Here is a 25,507-nt window from a genome sequence, read left to right as displayed (position 1 = left end):
AAGGAAAAATCAATCAGGTTCTTAAAAAGAAGGATTTTAATTAAAGAAAAAGGTAAAAATCATCTCTGTAAAATCAGGATGGAAAATAACTTTACAGGGTAATCAAACTTAAGAGTCCAGAGGACCCCCCTCTAGCCTTAGGTTCAAAGTTACAGCAAACAGAGATAAACACTCTAGCAAAAAGGTACATTTACAAGTTGAGAAAACAAAGATAAAACTAACACGCCTTGCCTGGCTGTTTACTTACAAGTTGGAAATATGAGAGACTTGTTCAGAAAGATTTGGAGAACCTGGATTGATGTCTGGTCCCTCTCAGTCCCAAGAGCGAACAACCCCCAAAACAAAGAGCACAAACAAAAGCCTTCCCCCCCCCCACACAAAATTTGAAAGTATCTTGTCCCCTTATTGGTCCTTTGGGTCAGGTGTCAGCCAGGTTACCTGAGCTTCTTAACCCTTTACAGGTAAAAGGATTTTGGAGTCTCTGGCCAGGAGGGGTTTTATAGTATTGTACACAGGAGGGCTGTTACCCTTCCCTTTATAGTTATGACACCCACCCTCGCACCACCCTCCCCCTGAGACCTCACCCCACCCCTTCTCCCTGAGACCCCACCCCCCACTCACTCCTCTCCACCATCTCCTCCTGTCGCTCGCCCTTCTGGCTCATAAACTTTGGTAGGACTTAGCCCTCTGACTATTATAAGTGATGGGGCCATGGCCGTTGGCTCCCCTCATTCCGGTGCCCCTGCGTCCAAACCTGAAACCCTTTAAAGCAGCAGCCAGTTTTCAAAATGTTTGCCTTGAGTGTAGGGGACTGGACTAGATGACCCGTTGAGGTCCCTTCCAGTCCTACATGGATTATCACTGAGTAATGTCCCCTAGGGATTCCGGGTCAGGTGGGCTGTCCTGATTGCTTCTGTCTGTGAGGGGCAGAGTCAGAGAATTTGTCTTCTCACTCCAGACTTGATTGGCAGCAATAGTAAAGGTGCCAGGAGAGAAGGCTGCCATCGGCCTGTTTGACTCTGTCTATTACTATCTGGGCGTCAGGGACCACAGGTCTTGAAGATAGGTCTACATGGCCCTTAGGCGCCAGTACACACCTGTTACAAAGTGGGTTTTTCTTCCTTATTATGTTATATGCGAGCCTACTTGAGTCTTACGGTTTTGAATGAATACTGTGTGTGCCTCAGTTTCCCTGTTGTGCTGCACCAATGCCTAGGTGGTGGGAATTCGGGTGTGTGACTATTGCTGAGGCCCTCGGGGCCAGGTGAGGGGGCTCCAGCTGCCTGAATGTAAGCGATGGCTGCTGCGCTTCGTCACATGAGACCCAGGACAGGGATGCAACCAGGTGACACTTTGCTTGCGAAGGGAGACACAGACCAGGAGAAGGAGCAATGGGCACGTCAGAGGTCGGGCCACTGGAAGCTGGGCAGTCTGCTGTGGGAGACTCGGAGAGATGGGAGTCTGGGGTGTCCGGCTCAGGGTCCCCCAAAGATGAATTTAATGAGTCACTGATTTTTGTGCTAACAAGTTCTGTTCTACATTCTGTTCCTTCGAGAAATAAACCTTCTGTTTTACACACAGGCTGAGAGTCACGGCTGACTGCAGAGTCAGGGTGCAGGGCCCTCTGGCTTCCCCACAACCTCCTCCTTCACCTTGGGGCTTTTCACCATGACTAAAAAGACTTGGGCTGTTCAGCTTAGAAAAAAGACCTCTAAGGGGGAATATGACAGAGGTCTATAAAATCATGACTGGTGTGGAAAAATTGAATAGAGAAATGTTATTTATTTTCTCACAATATACAAAAACCAGAGGTTACCCGATGTAATTAATAGGCAGAGGATTTAATACAAACAAGAGGACATACTTTTTCAAGCAACACAGATGTAACCTGTGGAACTCATTGCCAGGGGATGTAGTGATGGCCAAAAGTACAACTGCTTTCAAAAAAGAACTAGACACATGTATAACTGGGATCAAAAAAGAAATAGATAAGTCCATGGAGTATCGATCCATCAATAGCTATTATTCAATATGGTCAGGGTGACTCTTATTCAATGCGGGAGGCAACCTAGTGACAGAGGATGTGGAAATAGCTGAAGTACTCAATGCTCTTTTTTCCCTTGATCTTCACAGACAATGTCAGTTCCCAGGCTACTGCACTGCGCAGCACAGCATGGGGAGGAGGTGAGCAGCCCTCAGTGGTGAAAGAACAGGTTAAGGACTATTTAGAAAAGCTGGACATGCACAAGTCCATGGGTCCAGATTTAATGCATCCAAGGGTGCTGAAGGAGTTGGCTGATGTGATTGCAGAGCCATTGGCCATTATCTTTGAAAATTGGTGGTGATCGGGGGAGATCCCGGAAGATTGGAAAAAGGCAAATTTAGTGCCCATATTTTAACAAGGGAAGAAAGAGAACACGGGAAACTACACACTGGTCGGCCTCACCTCAGTACCAGGCAAAATCATGGAGCAGGACCTCAAGGAATCCATTTTGAAGCACTTGGAGGAGAGAAAGGTGATCAGGAACAGTCAGCATGGATTCACCAAGGGCAAGTCATGCCTGACCAACCTGATGGCCATCTATGATGAGATAACTGGATCTGTGGATGTGGGGAAAGAGGTGGATGTGATATATCTTGGCTTTAGCAAAGCTTTTGATACAGTCTCCCACAGTATTCTTGCCAGCAAGTTAAAGAAATATGGATTGAATGAATGGACTATAAGGTGGATAGAAAGCAGTGACCCCGAGAAGGATTTAGGGGTTTGCATCTCTTTGTGGAAGTTGCTGTAACAAAAACCAAGTTACTGGGTTCAATACAGGGGTGACTGGGTATAATTCTAGGGCCTGTGTTATACAGGAGGTCAGACCGTGGTTCCTTCTGGCCTTAAACATTATGAATCACCATGTTTGCTGAGGGGTGGTATGTGGGGGTCTGTGCTGCCCGAGCCATGTCCTCATGGGGTGGATCTCCAGGTCGAGGAGGCCCATGATGGCACAGTCAAAGCCACCCCTGCTCAAGTTCTGGGCTGTGCAGAGGAGGGCCATGCAATCCCTACGCTGTCTCCCTGAGGAGACTTGCTCCTGATTTCCATGCTGGCCCCAAAGTGTGCTCACTTTGCCAAAGAGGAAATTGAGGAGGAAAGAAACTCTCCCAAGGTGACACAGCAGGTTGGAGGGACAACAAAGACTAGAGCCCCTATCTCCCAATGTGCAGCAAAGTGCACTTCCCATGGGTGTATGGCATGTCCCCCTTGGCTGCTGCTTTCCTTTGCCATTAAGAGTCCAGCTCAGATGCAGCTTGTCACAGAGGAGATGCACATACCGTGCTCTCTCAAAAGGTGATTTTACATTTGTGCTTTTTTGTTTTGTTGTTTCCCTTCATCTTAGAACAGAGACTCACTCAGTCTGTCTGCCTTTTGTTGAAGTGAGCAGTGTTGTTGTAGCCATTTGCGTCGCAGGATATTAGAAAGACAAGGGCCATCTTTCAGCTCCCATCCAGGGACGCCCGGCTCAAGGCTCTCTGCACCTGCGGCTCCCACCTCTGTGTCATACTGATGTTCTACATGCCATCCTTTTTCTCTTATTTTGCACGCCGGTTTGGGCACAACATACCAGGTTATATTCTCAACCTACTTGCCAACCTCTATGTGCTTATTCCCCCTGTCATAACTATAAAGGGAAGGGTAACAGCCCTCCTGTGTACAATACTATAAAATCCCTCCTGGCCAGAGACTCCAAAATCCTTTTTCCTGTAAAGGGTTAAGAAGCTCAGGTAACCTGGCTGACACCTGACCCAAAGGACTAATAAGGGGACAAGATAGTTTCAAATCTTGGTGGGGGGGAAGGCTTTTGTTTGTGCTCTTTGTTTTGGTGATTGTTCGCTCTTGGGACTAAGAGGGACCAAACATCAATCCAGGCTCTCCAAATCTTTCTGAACAAGTATCTCAGATTTCCAACTTGTAAGTAAACAGCCAGGCAAGGCGTGTTAGTTTTTATCTTTATTTTCTCAACTTGTAAATGTACCTTTTACTAGAGTGTTTACCTCTGTTTGCTGTAATTTTGAACCTAAGGCTAGAGCGGGGTCCTCTGTGGTCTTTAAGTTTGATTACCCTGTAAAGTTATTTTCCATCCTGATTTTACAGAGATGATTTTTACCTTTTTCTTTCATTAAAAGCCTTCTTTTTAAGAACCTGATTGATTTTCCTTGTTTTTAGATCCAAGGGGGTTGGATCTTGATCCACCAGGAGTTGGTAGGAGAAAGGAGGGGGGATGGTTAATTTCTCCTTGTTTTAGATCCAAGGGGTTTGGATCTGTATTCACCAGGGAATTGGTGAAGAGTCTCTCAAGGCTACCCAGGGAAGGGAATTAGCACATTGGGAGTGGTGGCAGCGGACCAGATCTAAGCTGGTAGTTAAGCTTAGAAGTTTTCATGCAGGTCCCCACATCTGTACCCTAAAGTTCAGAGTGGGGAAGCAGCCTTGACACCCCCCATGTTAAACCCCATCGTTTATGGGGTGAGAACAAAAGAGATCCTGAAGCCGACGATCTATGTGTTTTATCGATGTTGCAGCAGAAGCTTCCTGCTGAGCTAAATCAGGCAACAGAAAATGCTTTGGGAGTTGGAAATTAAAGCCAAGTTTTATTGGAACTCTAGGGGTGTTTTAACTATGTACTTACACTGTGTGAGATCGAAAGCTGGTGTCTCTCACCATCAGAATTTGGGTCCAATGAAAGCTATTTCCTAAAACATGCTGCAAGTTGGGGAATCAGCCAGATATTAGCTCCCCAGAGGCAACAGTAAGGAAAGTAACCAACGCCCGGGAGGGGGTCAATCAACCCATCCATAGCCATTGTCCAGCAAGGGAGCTACAATGCAATGACTCACCTAGAATCATAGAATCATAGAATATCAGGGTTGGAAGGGACCTCAAGAGGTCATCTTGTCCAACCCCCTGCTCAAAGCAGGACCAATTCCCAACTAAATCATCCCAGCCAGGGCTTTGTCAAGCTGGGCCTTAAAAACCTCCAAGGAAGGAGACTCCACCACCTCCCTAGGTAATGCATTCCAGTGCTTCACCACCCTCCTAGTGAAATAGTGTTTCCTAATATCCAACCTGAACCTCCCCCACTGCAACTTGAGACCATTGCTCCTTGTTCTGTCATCTGCCACCACTGAGAACAGCTGAGCTCCATCCTCTTTGGAACCCCCCTTCAGGTAGTTGAAGGCTGCTATCAAATCCCCCCTCACTCTTCTCTTCTGGAGACTAAACAATCCCAGTTCCCTCAGCCTTTCCTCATAAGTCATGTGCTCCAGACCCCTCATCATTTTTGTTGACCTCCGCTGGACTCTTTTCAGTTTTTCCACATCCTTCTTGTAGTGTGGGGCCCAAAACTGGACACAGTACTCCAGATGAGGCCTCACCAATGTCGAATAAAGGGGAACGATCATGTTCCTCGATCTGCTGGCAATGCCCCTACTTATACAGCCCAAAATGCCATTAGCCTTCTTGGCAACAAGAGCACACTGCTGACTCATATCCAGCTTCTCATCCACTGTGACCCCTAGGTTGTTTTCTGCAGAACTGCTACCTAGCCATTCAGTCCCTAGTCTGTAGCAGTGCATGGGATTCTTCCGTCCTAAGTGCAGGACTCTGCACTTGTCCTTGTTGAACCTCATGAGGTTTTTTTTGGCCCAATCCTCTAATTTGTCTAGGTCCCTCTGTATCCGATCCCTACCCTCCAGTGTATCTACCACACCTCCTAGTTTAGTGTCATCTGCAAACTTGCTGAGAGTGCAGTCCACACCATCCTCCAGATCATTAATAAAGATATTAAACAAAACCGGCCCCAGGACTGACCCTTGGGGCACTCCGCTTGAAACCGACTGCCAACTAGACATGGAGCCATTGATCACTACCCGTTGAGCCCGACGATCTAGCCAGCTTTCTATCCACCTAACAGTCCATTCATCCAGCCCATACTTCTTTAACTTGGCGGCAAGAATGCTGTGGGAGACCGTATCAAAAGCTTTGCTAAAGTCAAGGAATAACACATCCACTGCTTTCCCCTCATCCACAGAGCCAGTTATCTCCTCATAGAAGGCAATTAGGTTAATCAGGCATGACTTCCCGTTGGTGAATCCATGCTGACTGTTCCTGATCACTTTCCTCTCCTCTAAGTGTTTCATAATTGATTCCTTGAGGACCTGCTCCATGATTTTTCCAGGGACTGAGGTGAGGCTGACTGGCCTGTAGTTCCCCGGATCCTCCTTCTTGCCTTTTTTAAAGATGGGCACTACATTAGCCTTTTTCCAGTCATCTGGGACCTCCACCTGCATGAGGCCATACCAGGGGAATTGCTCAACCTTGCCTGGGGACTCAGCAATGTCCCCCAGACATACCTGGGCTTGTGTTTTCCAAGCACATGGACTGAGGGTATAAAACAGGACACGGGGACGTGCTGGGCCTTTCTCCTGCCCCCACCTATGCTGCAAACCACAGGGACACTCTGAACACTCCACCTGGGGCGACTGGCCCACATTTCAAGGGTAATATCTGAGTAGTATGAACTGCAGTATCCAGTGGGGTGAGAAAAACTGCTTAATCTAGATGTTGCCCAGTCTAATAGGGTTGAGAGTTTAAACTGGGTGCTTATATTGTACACCTCTACCCCGATATAACACGAATTCAGACTCAGTGGGTTGAGCATTGCTCTGCTAAACCCAGGGTTGTGAGTTCAATCCTTGAGGGGGCCATTTGGGGATTTAGTGGTCCTGCTTTCAGCAGGGGGCTGGACTAGATGACCACCTGAGGTCCCTTCCAACCCTGATATTCTATGTTTCTATAACGCAGTAAAGCAGCGCTCCCAGGGCGCGGGGCTGCGCACTCCGGCAGCTCAAAGCAAGTTCGATATAACGCGATTTCACCTATAACGCGGTAAGATTTTTTGGCTCCCGAGGAGAGCGTTATATCGGGGTAGAGGTGTATTTTATTTCAGTAACTACTCTGACTTTTTGCCTCTGGCTTAATATCAATACATTTGTTTTACTGTTTATCTTTCCAGTGAATTTGTATGAAGTGTGTGACTAATCTGCTCAGGGTTACAAAGGCTGGTGTATGTCCAGTTTCCACTGATGAAGTGGTGAACCAATTAATAAATCTGCATTGCTCGTCTTGAGCAGGGCAAGACGGTATATTCCTGAGGTACAGTGCTGGGAGTTGGGGGGGATTTGGCTCTGGTCCCTTTCCCTGTGTGAGTCATGAGTGGCTCTGGGAGCATTCATGCAATCTAGCTGGGTGTGGGGCTCCATATGAGATTGTGCTACGTGATAACAACACCTGGAGGGATTTTCTGCTGGTCACTAGCAAGGCATTGTGAGAGACAGCCCAGACTGGAGAGAGTTCAGGGGGCACAGTCATCCCAGAGTCCCAGGCTGCACCCCGGGGATCCCGTCACAGATGTCATCCAGGGTCTACATCTTCCTGCTATGCAGAGTCTTTCCCCTAGGGTTACAGGATTGGCCAGCGGAGAAAGGAAGGATCCTTTTCTCTTGTCCTTCTGTGATGTACAGCAGGATCAAGAACAACTAACCTAGAGCCGGTGTGTAACTGGGTCTGTAACTAACTCTCTGCCTCCCTCCTTCCTCCCCGAGCCAGAAGGTTCCCCACCCCCAACTAGAAGCTCCTGGAAAAATGGGGAAAATTAAACAGGTTGTGAACTTCCAGTTCATTGAGGTACAAACCTTTATTGGAGGAGGTCCCGGACGATTGGAAAAAGGCAAATGTAGTGCTCATATTTAAGAAAGGGACGAAGAAGAATCTGGGGAACTACAGACCAGTCAGCATCATCTCAGTCCCTGGAAAACTCATGGAGCAGGTCCTCAAGGAATCCATTTTGAAGCACTTGGGGGAGAGGAAGGTGATCAGGAACAGTCAGCATGGATTCACCAAGGACAACTCATGCCTGACCAACCTGATTGCCTTCTATGATGAGAAAACTGGTTCTGTGCATATGGGGAAAGCGGTGATGTGATATATCTTTTGATACGGTCTCCCACAGTTTTCTTGCCAGCAAGTTAAAAAAGTACAGATTGGATGAATGGACTATAAGGCGGATAGAAAGCTGGCTAGATCGTCAGGCTCAATCGGTCGTGATCAATGGCTCGATATCTAGTTTGCAGCCGGTATCAAGTGCAATGTCCCAGGGTCTGTTTGTTCAACATCCAGGGTTTGTTTAACATCTTCATTAATGATCTGGATGATGGGATGCATTGAACTCTCAGTAAGTTCAGGGATGACACAAAGCTGGAGGGAGAGGTAGATATGCTGGAGGGTAGAGATAGGGTCTAGAGTGACCTAGACAAATTGGAGGATTGGGCCAAAAGAAATCTGATGAGGTTCAACAAGGACAAGTGCAGAGTCCTGCCCTTATGACGGAAGAATCCCAGGCACCACTACAGGCTGGGGACCAACTGGCAAAGCAGTAGTTCAGCAGAAAAGGACCCGGGGATTACAGTGGATGAGAAGCTGGATGAGAGTCACTAGTGTGCCCTTGTTGCCAAGAAGGCTAACGGCCTATTGGGCTGCATTAGTAGAAGCATTGCCAGCAGATCGAGGGAAGTGATTATTCCCTTCTATTCAGCACTGGTGAGGCCAAATCTGAAGTATTGCGTCCAGTTTTGGTCCCCTCACTACAGGAAGGAGATGGACAAATTGCAGAGAGTCCAGCGGAGGGCAATGAAAATGATCAGGGGGCTGGGGCACATGACTTATGAGGAGAGGCTGAGGGAACTGGGCTTATTTAGTTTGAAGAAGAGAAGAATCATAGAATAGAAGTTAAAAAAGAAACCTGATCCTGCGCTGCCTCCACTCCCCTGCCTGGCTCCACAATTTCAGACTGGGCAGCCCCCAGTCGGGATCCCCCCATCACGAGCTATCAGCCCCCCTTGAGCCCACTCTGCCCCAGAAATGTCCTCATCTGCAAAGTGAGCTGGATACGTTTACGGAGGGGATGGTATAATGAGATTGCCTACAATGGCGTATGGCCCGTCTGCGACTGCTAGCAGCAAATATTTCCAATGGCTTAAAAAGATAAACACAATATGTTGGGAAGAGTTAACACAGGTATTGTAAAGGGAAATCATGCCTCGCCAAGCTACTAGAATTCTTTAGGGCATCAGAAGAGTGTGGAGAAGGGTGATCCAGTAGCTATAGTGCACTTGGACTTTCAGAAAGCCTTTGACAAGGTCCCTCGCCAAAGGCTCTTAGGCAAAATAAGCAGTCATGGGATTAAGAAGAAAGGCCCCCTCAAGGATCAGTCACTGGTTAAAATATAGGGAAAAAAGGGTAGGAATAAATGGTCAATTTTCACAATGGAGTGAGGTAAACAGTGAGGTGCCCCAAGGATCTGTACTGGGACCAGTGCTGTTCAACACATGTCTTCATGATCCAGAAAAGGGAGTGAACAGTGAAGTGGCCAAGTTTGGAGAGGATACAAAATGATTCATGATAGTTAGGTCCAAAGCTGACTGTGGTCAGTTACAGAGAGATCTCACAAAACTGGGTGACTGGCCAACGAAATGGCCGATGAAGTTCAACCTAATAGATTGTTAAGAACCATTAGGAAATGGATAGAAAATATCATACTGCCATGGTATGGCTACACCTTCAATAGTGTGTCCAGTTCTGGTAGCCCCACCTCAAAAAGGATATAGTGTAACTTTAAAAGATTCAGAGAAGGGCAACAACGATGATAAAGGGTATAGAATGGCTTCCATATGAGGAGAGACTAAAAAGACTTGGACCATTCAACTTAGAAAAGAGAAAACTAAGGGGGGATAGGATAGAGGTCTATAAAATCATGACTGGTGTGAAGAAAGTGATAGAGAAATGTTATTTACTTATACACACAATGCAAAAAACCAAGGGTTACGGACGAAATTAATAGGCAGCAGATTTAATACAAACAAAAGGACATATTTTTTTCATGTAACGCTGCGGTATCCTGTGGAACGCATTGCTGGGGTTGTAGCGATGGCCAAATGTACAACTGGGTTCAAAAAAGAACTAGACACATGTATCACTGGGATCAAAAAAGAATTAGAGAAGTCCATGGAGGATCGATCCATCAATGGCTATTAGCCAAGATGGTCAGGGCGACTATAAAATCATGACTGGTGTGGAGAAAGTGATAGAGAAATATTATTTACTTATACACACAATGCAAAAACCAGGGGTTACCCAAAGAAATTAGTAGGCAGCAGATTTAATACAAACAAGAGAAAGTATCTTTTCAAGGAACACAGAGCTAACCTGTGGAACTCATTGCCAAGGGATGTTGTGATGGCCAAAGGATTAAAAAAGAATTAGATAAGTAAATGGAGGATAGGTCCATCAATGGCTATTAGCCAAGATGGTCGGGGATGCAAGCCCTTACTGCTGGTGTCCCAAAACCTCTGACCATCAGAAGCCAGGATGGGACGGATCACTTAATGATTCCCTGTTCTCTTCATCCCCCTGAAGCACCTGGCGTTGGCTACTGTGGACCTTTGGCCTGACCCAGTATATACCATTCTCATGTTCTTATGAGAAATTTCTTCTCAATAGCTGCAGGAATGGAAGGTGGAAATAAAACGAAAAAAGATTCCCACAGTATTTTTTGCTGGATGTTGTGTGATGTTAACAGAAGGTTAAACAAGCCTCCAAGGCCCAGGAGGAGTCAGCACGTTATTCTCAGCAGCAAAACATTCCTTTAGCAGAGGGTAAGACACAGCTAATCACGCACACGCGATGCTATTCTCCCTCTCTCTCCTACAGTCGGGGGGACCGGAGATCACATGCAAATGAGCCCCTGTCCCAGTGAACTAGGCCACAGCACCCCCGATCTCTCTCCCGCTTGGTCACCCCCACTAAGCCACGTGTATAGCGAAGAGAGCGAGATCAGTCTGGGGACGCCAGGCCCATCCACACAAAATGTGCCGAAAGGCAGCCAAACACAAGGTCCATGGGACACAGGCCTTGGCTACGGAATGGGGGACTGAGGCCGGCAAAGCACTGACTCTGAGAAGGACTTAGGAGTTTGAGAAGGAAAGAAAGTAACCCAAGGTGGCACAGCAGGTTGGTGGAAGAACCAAGAGTAGAGACCGTGTCTCTCAACGTGCAGCCCAGTGCACTTCCCATGGGCCTATGGCATGGCCCCCTTGGCTGCTGCTTTCTGTTGCCATTAAGAGTCCAGCTCCGATGCAGCTTGTCACAGAGGAGAAGACCCTATGCTCTCTCTCTCTCTCTCTCATGGTGAGTTTTACCTTTCTTCTTTTTTGTTTTTCTGTTTCCCTTCAACTTAGAACAAGACTCACTCGGTCTGGCTGCCTTCTGTGGCAGTGCGCAGTGCTGTTGTAGTCATGTCAGTCCCAGGATATTAGAGAGACAAAGCGGGGGAGGAGATGTCTTTCATTGGACCAACTTCTGTTGGCGAGAGAGACCAGCTTTTCAGCTTACACAGTGTAAATACACAGTAAAAACACCCCTAGAGTTCCAATGAAAACCTGGCTTTAATTTCCAAGTCCCAAAGCATTTTCTTTTGCCTCCTTTAGCTCAGCAGGGAGTTTCTGCTACAGCATCGATAAAACACATTGATCACCCGTTTCAAGATCTCTTTCGTTGTCACCCCATAAACGATGGGGTTTAACATGGGGGGAATGAGGATGTAGAGGTTGGCCAATAGGTTGAGAAGATAACCTGGGATGATGTGCCCAAATCGGTGTGCAAAAAAGGAGAAAAAGGCCGGTGTGTAGAACATCAGTATGACACAGAGGTGGGAGCTGCAGGTGCGGAGAGCCTTGAGCCGGGTGTCCTTGGAGGGGAGCCGGAAGACAGCCCTGAGGATCAGCCCATAAGACAAAGAAATGAGCACAGCATCCAAACCAATTACTAAAATAGCCAGGGCTACACCATACCAAACGTTGACTGTGATGTCGTCGCAGGACAGCCGGGCTATGGCCATGTAGTCACAATAGGTGTGAGGCAGGAGGTTGGTTCTGCAGAACTTCAGCTGCTTCACAAGAAAGATGAGAGGGAAAATGATACAGAAACTTCTTGTGACAACTGCCAGCCCCATCTTCCCGATCACAGACTTGGTTAGCATGATAGTGTATCTCATGGGGTCGCAGATGGCAACGTACCGATCAAACGCCATGGCCAGCAGGATGGCCGACTCGGCAATAAAACTGACATGGATGAAGAACATCTGGGTCACGCAGGCAGCAAAAGAAATTTCTCCCGCTCTAAACCAGAATACAGCCAGCATCTTGGGCACCGTAGTGGTAGATAACAGAAGATCAACAGTGGCCAGCATGGACACGAATAGATACATGGGCTCATGGAGGCTTCGTTCTGTTAGTATGATGAATAGTAGGAGAGAGTTCCCAAAAAGTGTCACAATGTACATGAAACAGAAGGGGATGGCGATCCAGAAATGAGACTCCTCCGTACCCGGGATGCCATTCAGGATGTAAGTTACAGGGTCAAAAACAGTGTGATTGTCATCTGGCATCATGTACCATCACTTGGATCTTCTATTCAATTTCCAGAAACTATCAGCAAAAGAGAAAATTAGTGAGAACTTGAGTGTCAGCTAGGACTGGAATGCATTTGTTAACAGAATAATAGATACCATCAAAAACTTGGTTACGTGGGGCCGTAAATCCAGAAACACGCTCGTACTATAGTAGGAAGAGACTGAGACATAAGTCCTCTATTAGAGGCCTAGTATGAGGCCTGAGGCCTGCGCTAAAGTAATCAAAGCCTTGTTGATACAAAGCAAAATTAGGCTGTGAGCTAGAGGCAGTCCCTGCTCACAGAATCTGGCAAGCAGAGGGCTGATATTTCAAATCCACACATTTCTAAGAGGCGATGGGCACAGAGCACTCATGCAAACACATTCCAGAACACCTCGATACCAACACATTTCCTGAAGATAAGAGGAACATTGTGACCTATCCTAAAGATAAGGTCAGGATGACAGTGTGATGGGTAGAGATATACAAAGTGATGGGTGGTATCCGGTTACATCAGAGGGGGTCAATGAACTACGTTAGAGGATCAGAACGTAACTTGCTTTTATTGATGTATAAAATGGAGCCTCAAAGGGCGTGTCTCTGTCTAGCCTAGCGGGGAATGGAAACTCCTACTGTTCACTTATGTGGTTCATTGTTATGGGAATACAGGTTTTAGTGGTCTGGTAGAGTCAGCAGGATACTAGTACCATGCTTCATCGACAATAAACCTGGCTGGGTGCCTTCATACCTTAATGGTCCCACCGGTCGATGTTATAGTTACCAGTCCAGAGCAACATAGTGACCAGCTAGGTTGATCGTGGGTAGGAAGGACCCGGGTTCTGTCGGTCCCGACTCGATGCTCTGGGAAGTCTTGTCAGGACGAACCAAAGATCTCATGGCAAAGCACCCTGTTTATATAGTGATATTCCTTCATTGGGACCAATGAGTTTTTCACCATCATGCTGTAATCAATCGTCGAGTGCTTGTTTTCTTAAATTGTTTTTCTTATTCTTTATTTTATTCCTTCATCACTCTCTCAGTGAGCTACCCCATGCTGGTTTTGATCACAGCTATTTTATCCCGATTGATAGGTGCCTGCCTTATCGTTAGAGTCGTTAATCTGCCCTCCTTTGACATCTTAATGGGGCATGTTGCAATCTCCTGGCGCCTTTACATCTTTCCTTGGTTCCTCCCTAGAACATCTGGTCTGGAGATGGCCTCACAGTTATCTTCTAACACACACATTCCTCATTCACACACAAAACAGGATTGATTTCCACAGAACATTTGAACAGGAACATCAAATTGCAATGCAAGAGAAAACAATCATTGCATTCTTTTACTTATTTCAAAATGCTGATTTTAAACCTACAACAAAGTGGTGACCGTAAAGGTCTATTACTGCCTTGAAATCCGCTTCAGACACAAGATTCTCCCTGATGCATCTTTACCAAAGGAACACTAAGGCATTCCTTTCTGCTTTCAGAAAGGGTGGCTGGCAGAATATGATCAAATCATATCATACATCAATACATTTAATACATGCTGCATTATTATTCTTTATTCGTCATTCTAAACTATACAAAATACAACCATAAAATCCTAGTAGGACAGTGGTCATTGGTTGGTTTGCTCAAGGTCTGCTGTGGGACAGGACACAGCAAGAACTCACACACGTAGCCGAACATTTTACCACACTGGTGACCCACGACAAGTTACGTACTGCCCCTCTGACGTAACATCTCCATTCCAGAAGAGGGAAGATGGTTTGGATGGTTCTGGCCCCCGGTGAAGCAGGGCGCGCCCTCCTGGTGTTGCTGTCCACAGCAGAATCTCACCTCCGCACGTTTGCTAGTCGCTGTCAGGGCTCCAGCGGTAACTGTGAACGTGAGTTAAAGCAGCCACACGACTGGTTCTTCTGGCACTTACCCCAGTTTCACACTCACTCTTGTGGAATCGCTCCCAGTTTTTAATGGGGTGGGAGCAGAACCTCTTTCAGTCACAATCCTCCCGCTGGATCCTACTGGCTCTGAGGCCTTGACCCAACCAACACACGAGAAAACTCACTCACAAGCAACTCCCACTGACTTTTATGAAAATACTCACCTGAGCTTTGGAGCACTCAGCTCACCAGCAGCCTGGCTGCCAGGCTCCTTCATCCCCCCACTGCCTCTGGCTGGGCCAGCGCCCCGGGAAAGCCCCAGACCCTCCAGCCCGGGGCGCTGGCCAGGAGGTGCTGAGACCTGCATGTGCCGAAGCCCCGCACAGCGCTGGCCTGGGGAAGCCTCTCTGCCCCTCAGCTAAACTCTGGAGTGGCGGGGGGTCGGGGGTGGGGGGGAAGCGATTTCCAGTCTGTTCATGCCCCGAACCTGCAGGCTTCACAGTAGCCCCCAGGGCAGGGGCTTAGCACCATCTTCACCCCCCAGCCTGGATCCTGCCCCTGGAGGTGCTGGGCTGCTCTGTCCCCCAGACACCCTCCCCTGCTGAGCCACCTCTCTGGCCCGTTTGCTGAAGCCCCTGCAGTCAGCTTCCCTGGGCCCTGGTGCACAATGCCTCCTTAGGGCTTAACCCCTTCCTGCCCGTGCTGTAGCCGGGGGACAGGAGGCGGCTGGGTTATGTCGGTGACCAGCAGCAGCTTGGAGGTGTTAGCTGCCTTTTGACACTGTGTGAGCAGGAAGGGACAAGATGCTTCCAGACACAGGGAGGGCAGGGGAGGAGGAGGAGGTTGCAAAGACATGGGCCACATCATCCCTCCCCTCCACCACCACCACAGTGCGGAAAGGCTGCTGCTGGCTACATTCTTGTGTGAACCCTGCAGAAATCTGCGTGTGTGACGCTGTGTACAACCGCTTCCCCCCCCCCGACCCCCACCCTCGCCGCCAATATGTTCCCTTGGGAAGACACTGTGTGAGGTACTAGGAGAGGCGGTTCATCCTGGGGGCCCAGCCAGGTGTGGAGGGGAGAGAGAACTGGGTAGGGAGGGTCAGGTCAGTCGGTCACCCCCCCGTATGAGAGAGGTGTATGGGAGTGTGTGATTGTCGTCCTCTCCCCGTGTGTGGGGAGGGGGGGGAGCTAGGGGAATGTGTATCACCCCTCCCTGTGTGAACCCTAAAGCCTTAAAGATAAGAAAGTAAATAAAATGAATCCAACTCCGCTTTATTATTTTTAACAGGGGCTCAGTCAACTTGATGTCAAATTGAAGGTTTGTACTGCATAGTTCTGATTGCCGTTGAACTCGCTTGAATACGAGCAATTTTATCAGGTGTCCCGTATTCAGAGTAGGGAGATGAGGTTACCCTAAGTAGCTGGAATATTGGTATCAAAGCAGCCCTTACAATCGGCTGCTCCTGGGTCCTACAGTTCGGACATTCACAGCTATGATCCTTGAAACCAGCTAATTTCTGAGAACCGGAACAGACCCAGTCCTGGGGCCCTTATGACATTAATGGAAGTGTTGCCTGAGTGAAGGCCTCGGAATTTGGGGTGTAGAATATTACAGGGCCTGAGTAGATTTACTCTGAACAGTCATGTAACCAAGAATGGCCCAGTCCAGATCCCACTGAGGTCAACAGCAAGACCCCCAGTGACGTCCGTGGAAGTGGATCAGGGTAACCCAGCGACTTCTTCCTAACACTGAACCTCAGCGCGGTCACAGGAGCATTATCTCATTGCCCCGGCTCCTGTCCTGCCCCTGCACTGAGAGTTACACACCCCCATTCTATCCAACCCCAGCTCAAACACTGCACAGGTTTCATGTCTTTCCATTCGCCCCTTCACAGATTCATTCCATGCAAACGACTCACCAGGCTCCGGCCCCAGCTGGGGAGGAGGAATCTCTGCCTGTGACCGGGTCGGGGAGCTGCAGGCGACGGGGAATCTGCACTGACCGGGGCTGAGGTACAGGGATATTTATACTGCTGCCCTGGGAATCCCCGGGGGGGCTCAGAGCCAGCACAGAGCCCCTGGGACCTGCCTCTGAGACTGGCTCAGGTGGTGAAGAGCAGCAGAGAATTAACCCTTTCCTCCTCTCACTTGTTTGATCTGATCATTTCTCCTTTTGTACATTATTTAGAAAGTTCCTTGTGACTCTGAGGCCCCTGGCAAAGAGTTCCCTCTTCCTTGCAAACAGCTCTTGTCTCAGGCCTGACAAACTCACTACACCACACACAAGTCTTACAGACTATTTACCCATAAGGAGTAGCATGTAAGGTGTGTGCAGAAAGCTTGTACCTTCTCGAGCTTCATAACCATTGCAAAAGGCATGTCCAGATGACAGTTAACAGATAACATATTGATATTGACAGTGTGTTTTATGGACTTGGAGAAGTTAGTTATCAGGGCATAATGTGTTTTGGTGATGGCCAATCCTGGAGGGCGTTGTCACCCCACCCTGGTTGCCGGGGATGTAATGCCAGGCTCAATTGTCCACCCTTGCTCCAGCCGAAGATTATCTATGGGAAACCATCAGAGACAAGTGCAGTCAACACCACTTGGAGGTAAATAAAGGATCCTTACAACATACAGGATTTCCCTGCCTATGAACAGAGACAAAATACTGTGGAGAGTGGCCATCTAGATCCTTTCACAGAGGAGACATCTCCTGGTGCTGGGACATCTCCTGGTGCGGGGACGTTCTTATGAAAGATTGCATCCTGGAGTCAGGGGGTAACAGGGTGACAGTCCTGGGAGCCGTGAGAACCATCACAGTCGTTTTTATACAGACTGCCTTCAGTCTCGCTTAGTGCCACCATCCTGAAAACCTATATGTGTGTGTGCATGTTGTTGTAGCTCCGTCAGTCCCAGGATATTAGAGAGACAAGGGGGGGGGAGGGAATATCTTCTACTGGCCCAACTTCTGTCGGTCTGTTCACCTTGAATGGTCCCTTTGAATAGGTGCAAACTACTCACACTAAACAATCTGTTCCACCTTGTATTTAGCTGGGATATCCCAATACCTTTCTGAGAACCTGAAGAACTGCTCTCCACAACACAAGTTGGTCCAGTAAAAGATATCACCTCCCCTGCCCCTTGTCTCGCTCTATGTGTATAGGTAAGATGGTAGGTGGTAGAGAGAGGGGAAATCAGGAGCTGCTCTTCCTCTCATAGCACTAGAACAAGGGACAGGCAAGGAAAGTAAAAGGTGGCAAATCAAAACCAATACAAGGGAATCCTTTCCCACAAAACACATAATCAAACTGGGGAACTCACTGCTGCAGGATTTAATGAGGCCAAGACTTTAGCAATATTCAAAAAGGGGTTGGACATTTATGTGGGTATCAAAAATACCCAGAGTTTCCAGATCTAGTGACCACACATATTTTGGAAGGGAGAGTGACCCCCATGGCTCGGGGTTTGAGCCAATCTCTGTTAGCGATAAGGATGGGACGCAGGGTGTGATGGGAAGATTATCCCATATCCCCCTCATGAGAGATTCTCACAGCTTCTTCTGAAGCATCTGGTGCTGGCCACTGCTGGAGACAGGCTACTGGAGACCCAGCTCTGATCCAGTCTGGTGGTTCCCATGTTCCTCTACCAAGGTGCAGAGTTGACCTGTTGCAGCCCCCAACCTGGGACTCACCTCAGCCAAGATTTCAAGAGATGCTGAGCTCTCGCAGCTCCCACTCTCTGCCACTGGAGTGGCGGGTGCTCAGCGGCTGTGAAAAGTCAGACCCTGAATGACTCAAGCTCAGCATCCAAACAGGAGAGGCAGAAGCTCCAAAAAAGTGTGGGGGGGACACGAATGCCTGAACTTTGGCTTGCTCCCCCGCACTGCCTCTTTCCCCAAGGCCCCACTTGCCCGGCCCCTCCGCCTGAGAACCCACCTCACCTCCCTCCCCGAGCCCCCACCCTGCACATCCCCTTTCCCTGAAGCCCCGCCCAGACATGGCCCTTTCACCTGAGGCTCTGCCATCGCACCATCCCTCCCCTGAGCCACCTCCCTGCACCGCCTCTTCCCCTGAGGCCCCATCCCCTCCTCCTCCCCAAACCCGCCCTCCACTGCCCCTACCCCTGACACCCCACCCCACTCATTCTCCCCAAACCCCACGGTCAAGGCTGCTTCCCCACTCTGAACTTTAGGGTACAAATTCTCTGACTTTGCCCCTCTCTGACAGAAGTAATCAGGACAGCCCACCTGACCCAGAATCCCTAGGGGACATTACTCAGTGATAATCCTACACATGTAGGACTGGAAGGGACCTCAATGGGTCATCTAGTCCAGTCCCCTACACTCAAAGCAAACATTTTGAAAACTGGCTGCTGCTTTAAAGGGTTTCAGGTTTGGATGCAGGGGCACCGAAATGAGGGGGGCCCACTGCCATGGCCCCATCATTTATAATAGTCAGTGGGCTAAGTCCTCCCAAAGTTTATGAGCCAGAAGGGCGAGCGATAGGAGGAGATGGTGGAGAGGAGTGAGTGGGGGATGGGGTCTCAGGGAGAAGAGGTGGGGTGAGGTCTCAGGGGGAGGGTGGTGCGAAGGTGGGTGTCATAACTATAAATGGAAGGGTAACAGCCTTCCTGTGTACAATACTATAAAACCCCTCCTGGCCAGAGACTCCAAAATCCTTTTACCTGTAAAGGGTTAAGAAGCTCAGGTAACCTGACTGACACCTGACCCAAAGGACTAATAAGGGGACAAGATACTTTCAAATCTTGGTGGGGGGAAGGCTTTTGTTTGTGCTCTTTGTTTTGGTGGTTGTTCGCTCTTGGGACTGAGAGGAACCAGACATCAATCCAGGCTCTCCAAATCTTTCTGAACAAGTCTCTCATATTTCAAACTTGTAAGTAAATAGCCAGGCAAGGCATGTTAGTTTTTATCTTTGTTTTCTCAACTTGTAAATGTACCTTTTAATAGGGTGTTTATCTCTGTTTGCTGTAACTTTGAACCTAAGGCTAGAGGGGGGTCCTCTGTGGTCTTTAAGTTTGATTACCCTGTAAAGTTATTTTCCATCCCGATTTTACAGAGATGATTTTTACCTTTTTCTTTAATTAAAAGCCTTCTTTTTAAGAACCTGATTGATTTTCCTTGTTTTTAGATCCAAGGGGGTTGGAACTTGATCCACCAGGAGTTGGTGGGAGCAAGGAGGGGGGATGGTTAATTTCTCTTTGTTTTAGATCCAAGGGGTTTGGATCTGTATTCACCAGGGAATTGGTGAAGAGTCTCTCAAGGCTACCCAGGGAAGGGAATTAGCACATTGGGAGTGGTGGCAGCGGACCAGATCTAACCTGGTAGTTAAGCTTAGAAGTTTTCATGCAGGTCCCCACATCTGTACCCTAAAGTTCAGAGTGGGAAGCAGCCTTGACACCCCCCATGTTAAACCCCATCGTTTATGGGGTGAGAACAAAAGAGATCCTGAAACCGATGATCTATGTGTTTTATCGATGCTGCAGCAGAAGCTTCCTGCTGAGCTAAATCAGGCAACAGAAAATGCTTTGGGAGTTGGAAATTAAAGCCAAGTTTTATTGGAACTCTAGGGGTGTTTTAACTATGTACTTACACTGTGTGAGATCGAAAGCTGGTGTCTCTCACCATCAGAATTTGGGTCCAATGAAAGCTATTTCCTAAAACATGCTGCAAGTTGGGGAATCAGCCAGATATTAGCTCCCCAGAGGCAACAGCAAGGAAAGTAACCAACGCCCGGGCGGGGGTCAATCAACCCATCCATAGCCATTGTCCAGCAAGGGAGCTACAATGCAATGACTCACCTGCATGAACCCATGCCAGGGGAATTGCTCAACCTTGCCTGGGGACTCAGCAATGTCCCCCAGACATACCTGGGCTTGTGTTCTCCAAGCACATAGACTGAGGGTATAAAACAGGACACGGGGGCATGCTGGGCCTTTCTCCTGCCCCCACCTATGCTGCAAACCACAGGGACACTCTGAACACTCCACCTGGGGCGACTGGCCCACATTTCAAGGGTAATATCTGAGTAGTGTGAACTGCAGTATCCAGTGGGGTGAGAAAAACTGCTTAATCTAGATGTTGCCCAGTCTAATAGGGTTGAGAGTTTAAACTGTGTGCTTATATTGTACACCTCTACCCCGATATAACACAAATTCAGACTCAGTGGTTTGAGCATTGGTCTGCTAAACCCAGGGTTGTGAGTTCAATCCTTGAGGGGGCCATTTGGGGATTTAGTTGGTTCTGCTTTCAGCGGGGGGTTGGACTAGATGACCTCCTGAGGTCCCTTCCAACCCTGATAGTCTATGTTTCTATAACGCGGTAAAGCAGCGCTCCGGGGGCGGGAGCGGGGCTGCGCACTCCGGCAGCTCAAAGCAAGTTCGATATAATGCGATTTCACCTATAACGCGGTAAGATTTTTTGGCTACCGAGGACAGCGTTATATCGGGGTAGAGGTGTATTTTATTTCGGTAACTACTCTGACTTTTTGCCTCTGACTTAATATCAATACATTTGTTTTACTGTTTATCTTCCCAGTGAATTTTATGAAGTGTGTGACTAATCTGCTCAGGGTTACAAAGGCTGGTGTATGTCCAGTTTCCACTGATGAAGTGGTGAACCAATTAATAAATCTGCATTGCTCGTCTTGAGCAGGGCAAGACGGAATATTCCTGAGGTACAGTGCTGGGAGCTGGGGGGGATTTGGCTCTGGTCCCTTTCCCTGTGTGATTCATGAGTGGCTCTGGGAGCATTCATGCAATCTAGCTGGGTGTGGGGCTCCATATGAGATTGTGCTACGTGATAACAACACCTGGAGGGATTTTCTGCTGGTCACTAGCAAGGCATTGTGAGAGACAGCCCAGACTGGAGAGAGTTCAGGGGGAACAGTCATCCCAGAGTCCCAGGCTGCACCCCGGGGATCCCGTCACAGATGTCATCCAGGGTCTACATCTTCCTGCCATGCAGAGTCTTTCCCCTGGGGTTACAGGATTGGCCAGCTGAGAAAGGAAGGATCCTTTTCTCTTGTCCTTCTGTGATGTACAGCAGGATCAGGAACAACTAACCTAGAGCCGGTGTGTAACTGGGTCTGTAACTAACTCTCTGCTTCTCTCCTTCGTCCCTGAGCCAGAAGGATCCCCACCCCCAACTAGAAGCTCCTGAAAAATAGGGAAAATTAAACAGGTTGTGAACTTCCAGTTCATTGAGGTACAAACCTTTATTGGAGGAGGTCCTGGACGACTGGAAAAAGGCAAATGTAGTGCTCATATTTAAGAAAGGGAAGAAGAAGAATCTGGGGAACTACAGCCTCATCTCAGTCCCTGGAAAAATCATGGAGCAGGTCCTCAAGAAATCCATTTTGAAGCACTTGGAGGAGAGGAAGGTGATCAGGAACAGTCAACATGGATTCACCAAGGGCAAGTCATGCCTGACCAACCTGATTGCCTTCTATGATGAGATAACTGGTTCTGTGCATATGGGGAAAGCGGTGATGTGATATATCTTTTGATACGGTCTCCCACAGTTTTCTTGCCAGCAAGTTAAAAAAGTACAGATTGGATGAATGGAGTATAAGGCGGATAGAAAGCTGGCTAGATCGTCAGGCTCAATCGGTCGTGATCAATGGCTCGATATCTAGTTCGCAGCCGGTATCAAGTGCAGTGTCCCAGGGTATGTTTGTTCAACATCCAGGGTTTGTTTAACATCTTCATTAATGATCTGGATGATGGGATGCATTGAACCCTCAGCAAGTTCACGGATGACACTAAGCTGGGGGGAGAGGTAGATACGCTGGAGGGTAGAGATAGGGTCTAGAGTGACCTAGACAAATTGGAGGATTGGACCAAAAGAAATCTGATGAGGTTCAACAAGGACAAGTGCAGAGTCCTGCCCTTATGACGGAAGAATCCCAGGCACCGCTACAGGCTAGGGACCAACTGGCAAAGCAGTAGTTCAGCAGAAAAGGACCCGGGGATTACAGTGGTTGAGAATCTGGATATCAGTCAGCAGTGTGCCCTTGTTGCCAAGAAGGCTAACGGCCTATTGGGCTGCATTAGTAGGAGCATTGCCAGCAGATCGAGGGAAGTGATTATTCCCCTCTATCAGGCAGTGGTGAGGCCACATCTGGAGTATTGCGTCCAGTTTTGGTCCCCTCACTACAGGAAGGAGATGGACAAATTGCAGAGAGTCCAGCGGAGGGCAATGAAAATGATCAGGGGGCTGGGGCACATGACTTATGAGGAGAGGCTGAGGGAACTGGGCTTGTTTCGTTTGAAGAAGAGAAGAATCATAGAATAGAAGTTAAAAAAGAAACCTGACCCTGCACTGCCTCCACTCCCCAGCCTGGCTCCACACTTTCAGACTGGGCAGCCCCCAGTCGGGATCCCCCCATCCCGAGCTATCAGCCCCCCTTGAGCCCGCTCTGCCCCAGAAATGTCCTCATCTGCAAAGTGAGCTGGATACGTTTACGGAGGGGATGGTATAATGAGATTGCCTACAATGGCGTATGGCCCGTCTGCGACTGCTAGCAGCAAATATCTCCAGTGGCTTAAAAAGATAAACACAATATGTTGGGAAGAGTTAACACAGGTATTGTAAAGGGAAATCATGCCTCGCCAAGCTACTAGAATTCTTTAGGGCATCAGAAGAGTGTGGAGAAGGGTGATCCAGTAGCTATAGTGCACTTGGACTTTCAGAAAGCCTTTGACAAGGTCCCTCACCAAAGGCTCTTAGGCAAAATAAGCAGTCATGGGATTAAGAAGAAAGGCCCCCTCAATGATCAGTCACTGGTTAAAATATAGAGGAAAAAAAGGGTAGGAATAAATGGTCAATTTTCACAATGGAGTGAGGTAAACAGTGAGGTGCCCCAAGGATCTGTACTGGGACCAGTGCTGTTCAACACATTCCTTCATGATCCAGAAAAGGGAGTGAACAGTGAAGTGGCAAAGTTTGGGGAGGATACAAAATGATTCAACATAGTTAGGTCCAAAGCTGACTGTGGTCAGTTACAGAGAGATCTCACAAAACTGGGTGACTGGCCAACGAAATGGTTGATGAAGTTCAGCCTAATAGATTGTTAAGAACCATTAGGAAATGGATAGAAAATATCATACTGCCATGGTACGGCTACACCTTCAATAGTGTGTCCAGTTCTGGTAGCCCCACCTCAAAAAGGGTATAGTGTAACTTTAAAAGATTCGGAGAAGGGCAACAACGATGATAAAGGGTATAGAATGGCTTCCATATGAGGAGAGACTAAAAAGACTTGGACCGTTCAACTTAGAAAAGAGACAACTCAGGGGGGATAGGATAGAGGTCTATAAAATCATGACTGGTGTGGAGAAAGTGATAGAGAAATTTTATTTACTTATACACACAATGCAAAAAACCAAGGGTTACCTGACGAAATTAATAGGCAGCAGATTTAATACAAAGCAAAGGACATATTTTTTTTCATGCAACACAGCGGTATCCTGTGGAACGCATTGCTGGGGTTGTAGCGATGGCCAAATGTACAACTGGGTTCAAAAAAGAACTAGACACATGTATCACTGGGATCAAAAAAGAATTAGAGAAGTCCATGGAGGATTGATCCATCAATGGCTATTAGCCAAGACGGTCAGGGCGACTATAAAATCCTGACTGGTGTGGAGAAAGTGAATAGAGAAATGTTATTTACTTATACACACAATGCAAAAACCAGGGGTTACCCAATGAAATTAGTAGGCAGCAGATTTAATACAAACAAGAGAAAGTATATTTTCAAGGAACACAGAGCTAACCTGTGGAACTCATTGCCAAGGGATGTTGTGATGGCCAAAGGATTAAAAAAGAATTAGATAGGTAAATGGAGGATAGGTCCATCAATGGCTATTAGCCAAGATGGTCGGGGATGCAAGCCCTTGCTGCTGGTGTCCCAAAACCTCTGACCATCAGAAGCCAGGATGGGACAGATGACTTAATGATTCCCTGTTCTGTTCATCCCCCTGAAGCACCTGGCATTGGCTACTGTGGACCTTTGGCCTGACCCAGTATATACCATTCTCATGTTCTTATGAGACATTTCTTCTCAATAGCTGCAGGAATGGAAGGTGGGAATAAAACGAAAAAAGATTCCCACAGCATTTTTTGCTGGATCTTGTGTGATGTTAACAGAAGGTTAAACAAGCCTCCAAGGCCCAGGAGGAGTCAGCACGTTATCCTCAGCAGCAAAACATTCCTTTAGCAGAGGGTAAGACACAGCTAATCACACACACATGATTCTATTCCCCCTCTCTCTCCCACAGTCGGGGGGGACCGGAGATCACATGCAAATGAGCCCCTGGCCCAGTGCACCAGGCCACTGCACCCCCGATCTCTCTCCCGCTTGGTCACCCCCACTAAGCCACGTGTATAGGGAAGAGAGCGAGATCAGCCTGGGGAAGCCGGGCCCATCCACGCAAAATGTGCTGAAAGGCAGCCAAACACAAGGTCCATGGGACGCAGGCCTTGGCTACGGAATGGGGGACTGAGGCCGGCAAAGCAATGACCCTAAGAAAGATTTAGGAGTTTGAGGAGGAAAGAAATGAACCCAAGGTGACACAGCAGGTTGGTGGCAGACCAACACTAAAGCCCCTGTCTCCCAACGTGCAGCCCAGTGCACTTCCCACGGGCCTATGGCATGGCCCCCTTGGCTGCTGCTTTCTGTTGCCATTAAGAGTCCCGCTCCGATGCAGCTTGTCACAGAGGAGAAGACCCTATGCTCTCTCTCTCTCATGGTGACTTCTACCTTTCTTCTTTCTTGTTTTTCTATTTCCCTTCAGCTTAGCACAAGACTCACTCGGTCTGGCTGCCTTCTGTGGCAGTGCGCAGTGCTGTTATAGCCATGTCAGTCCCAGGATATTAGAGAGACAAAGTGGGGGAGGAGATGACTTTCATTGGACGAACTTCTGTTGACGAGAGAGACCAGCTTTTCAGCTTACACAGTGTAAGTACACAGTAAAAACACCCCTATAGCTCCAATGAAAACCTGGCTTTAATTTCCAACTCCCAAAGCATTTTCTGTTGCCTCCT

The 25,507-nt window shown here is 48.0% G+C and overlaps 1 protein-coding gene across 1 annotated transcript; it reads right to left on the bottom strand.

The window, feature by feature from the left end:
• Positions 1-11,588: 11,588 nt before the first annotated feature.
• LOC101937345 (olfactory receptor 52B2-like) lies at positions 11,589-12,554 on the bottom strand. The gene has a single exon (XM_008177429.3). The coding sequence runs from the start codon at positions 12,552-12,554 to the stop codon at positions 11,589-11,591; it is 966 nt and encodes a 321-aa protein (XP_008175651.3).
• Positions 12,555-25,507: the final 12,953 nt, after the last annotated feature.

The sequence above is a fragment of the Chrysemys picta genome, chromosome 1 (genome assembly GCF_011386835.1).
Source record: "Chrysemys picta bellii isolate R12L10 chromosome 1, ASM1138683v2, whole genome shotgun sequence".
NCBI lineage: Eukaryota > Metazoa > Chordata > Testudines > Emydidae > Chrysemys > Chrysemys picta.
This window is presented reverse-complemented; position numbering and strand designations above follow the sequence as displayed.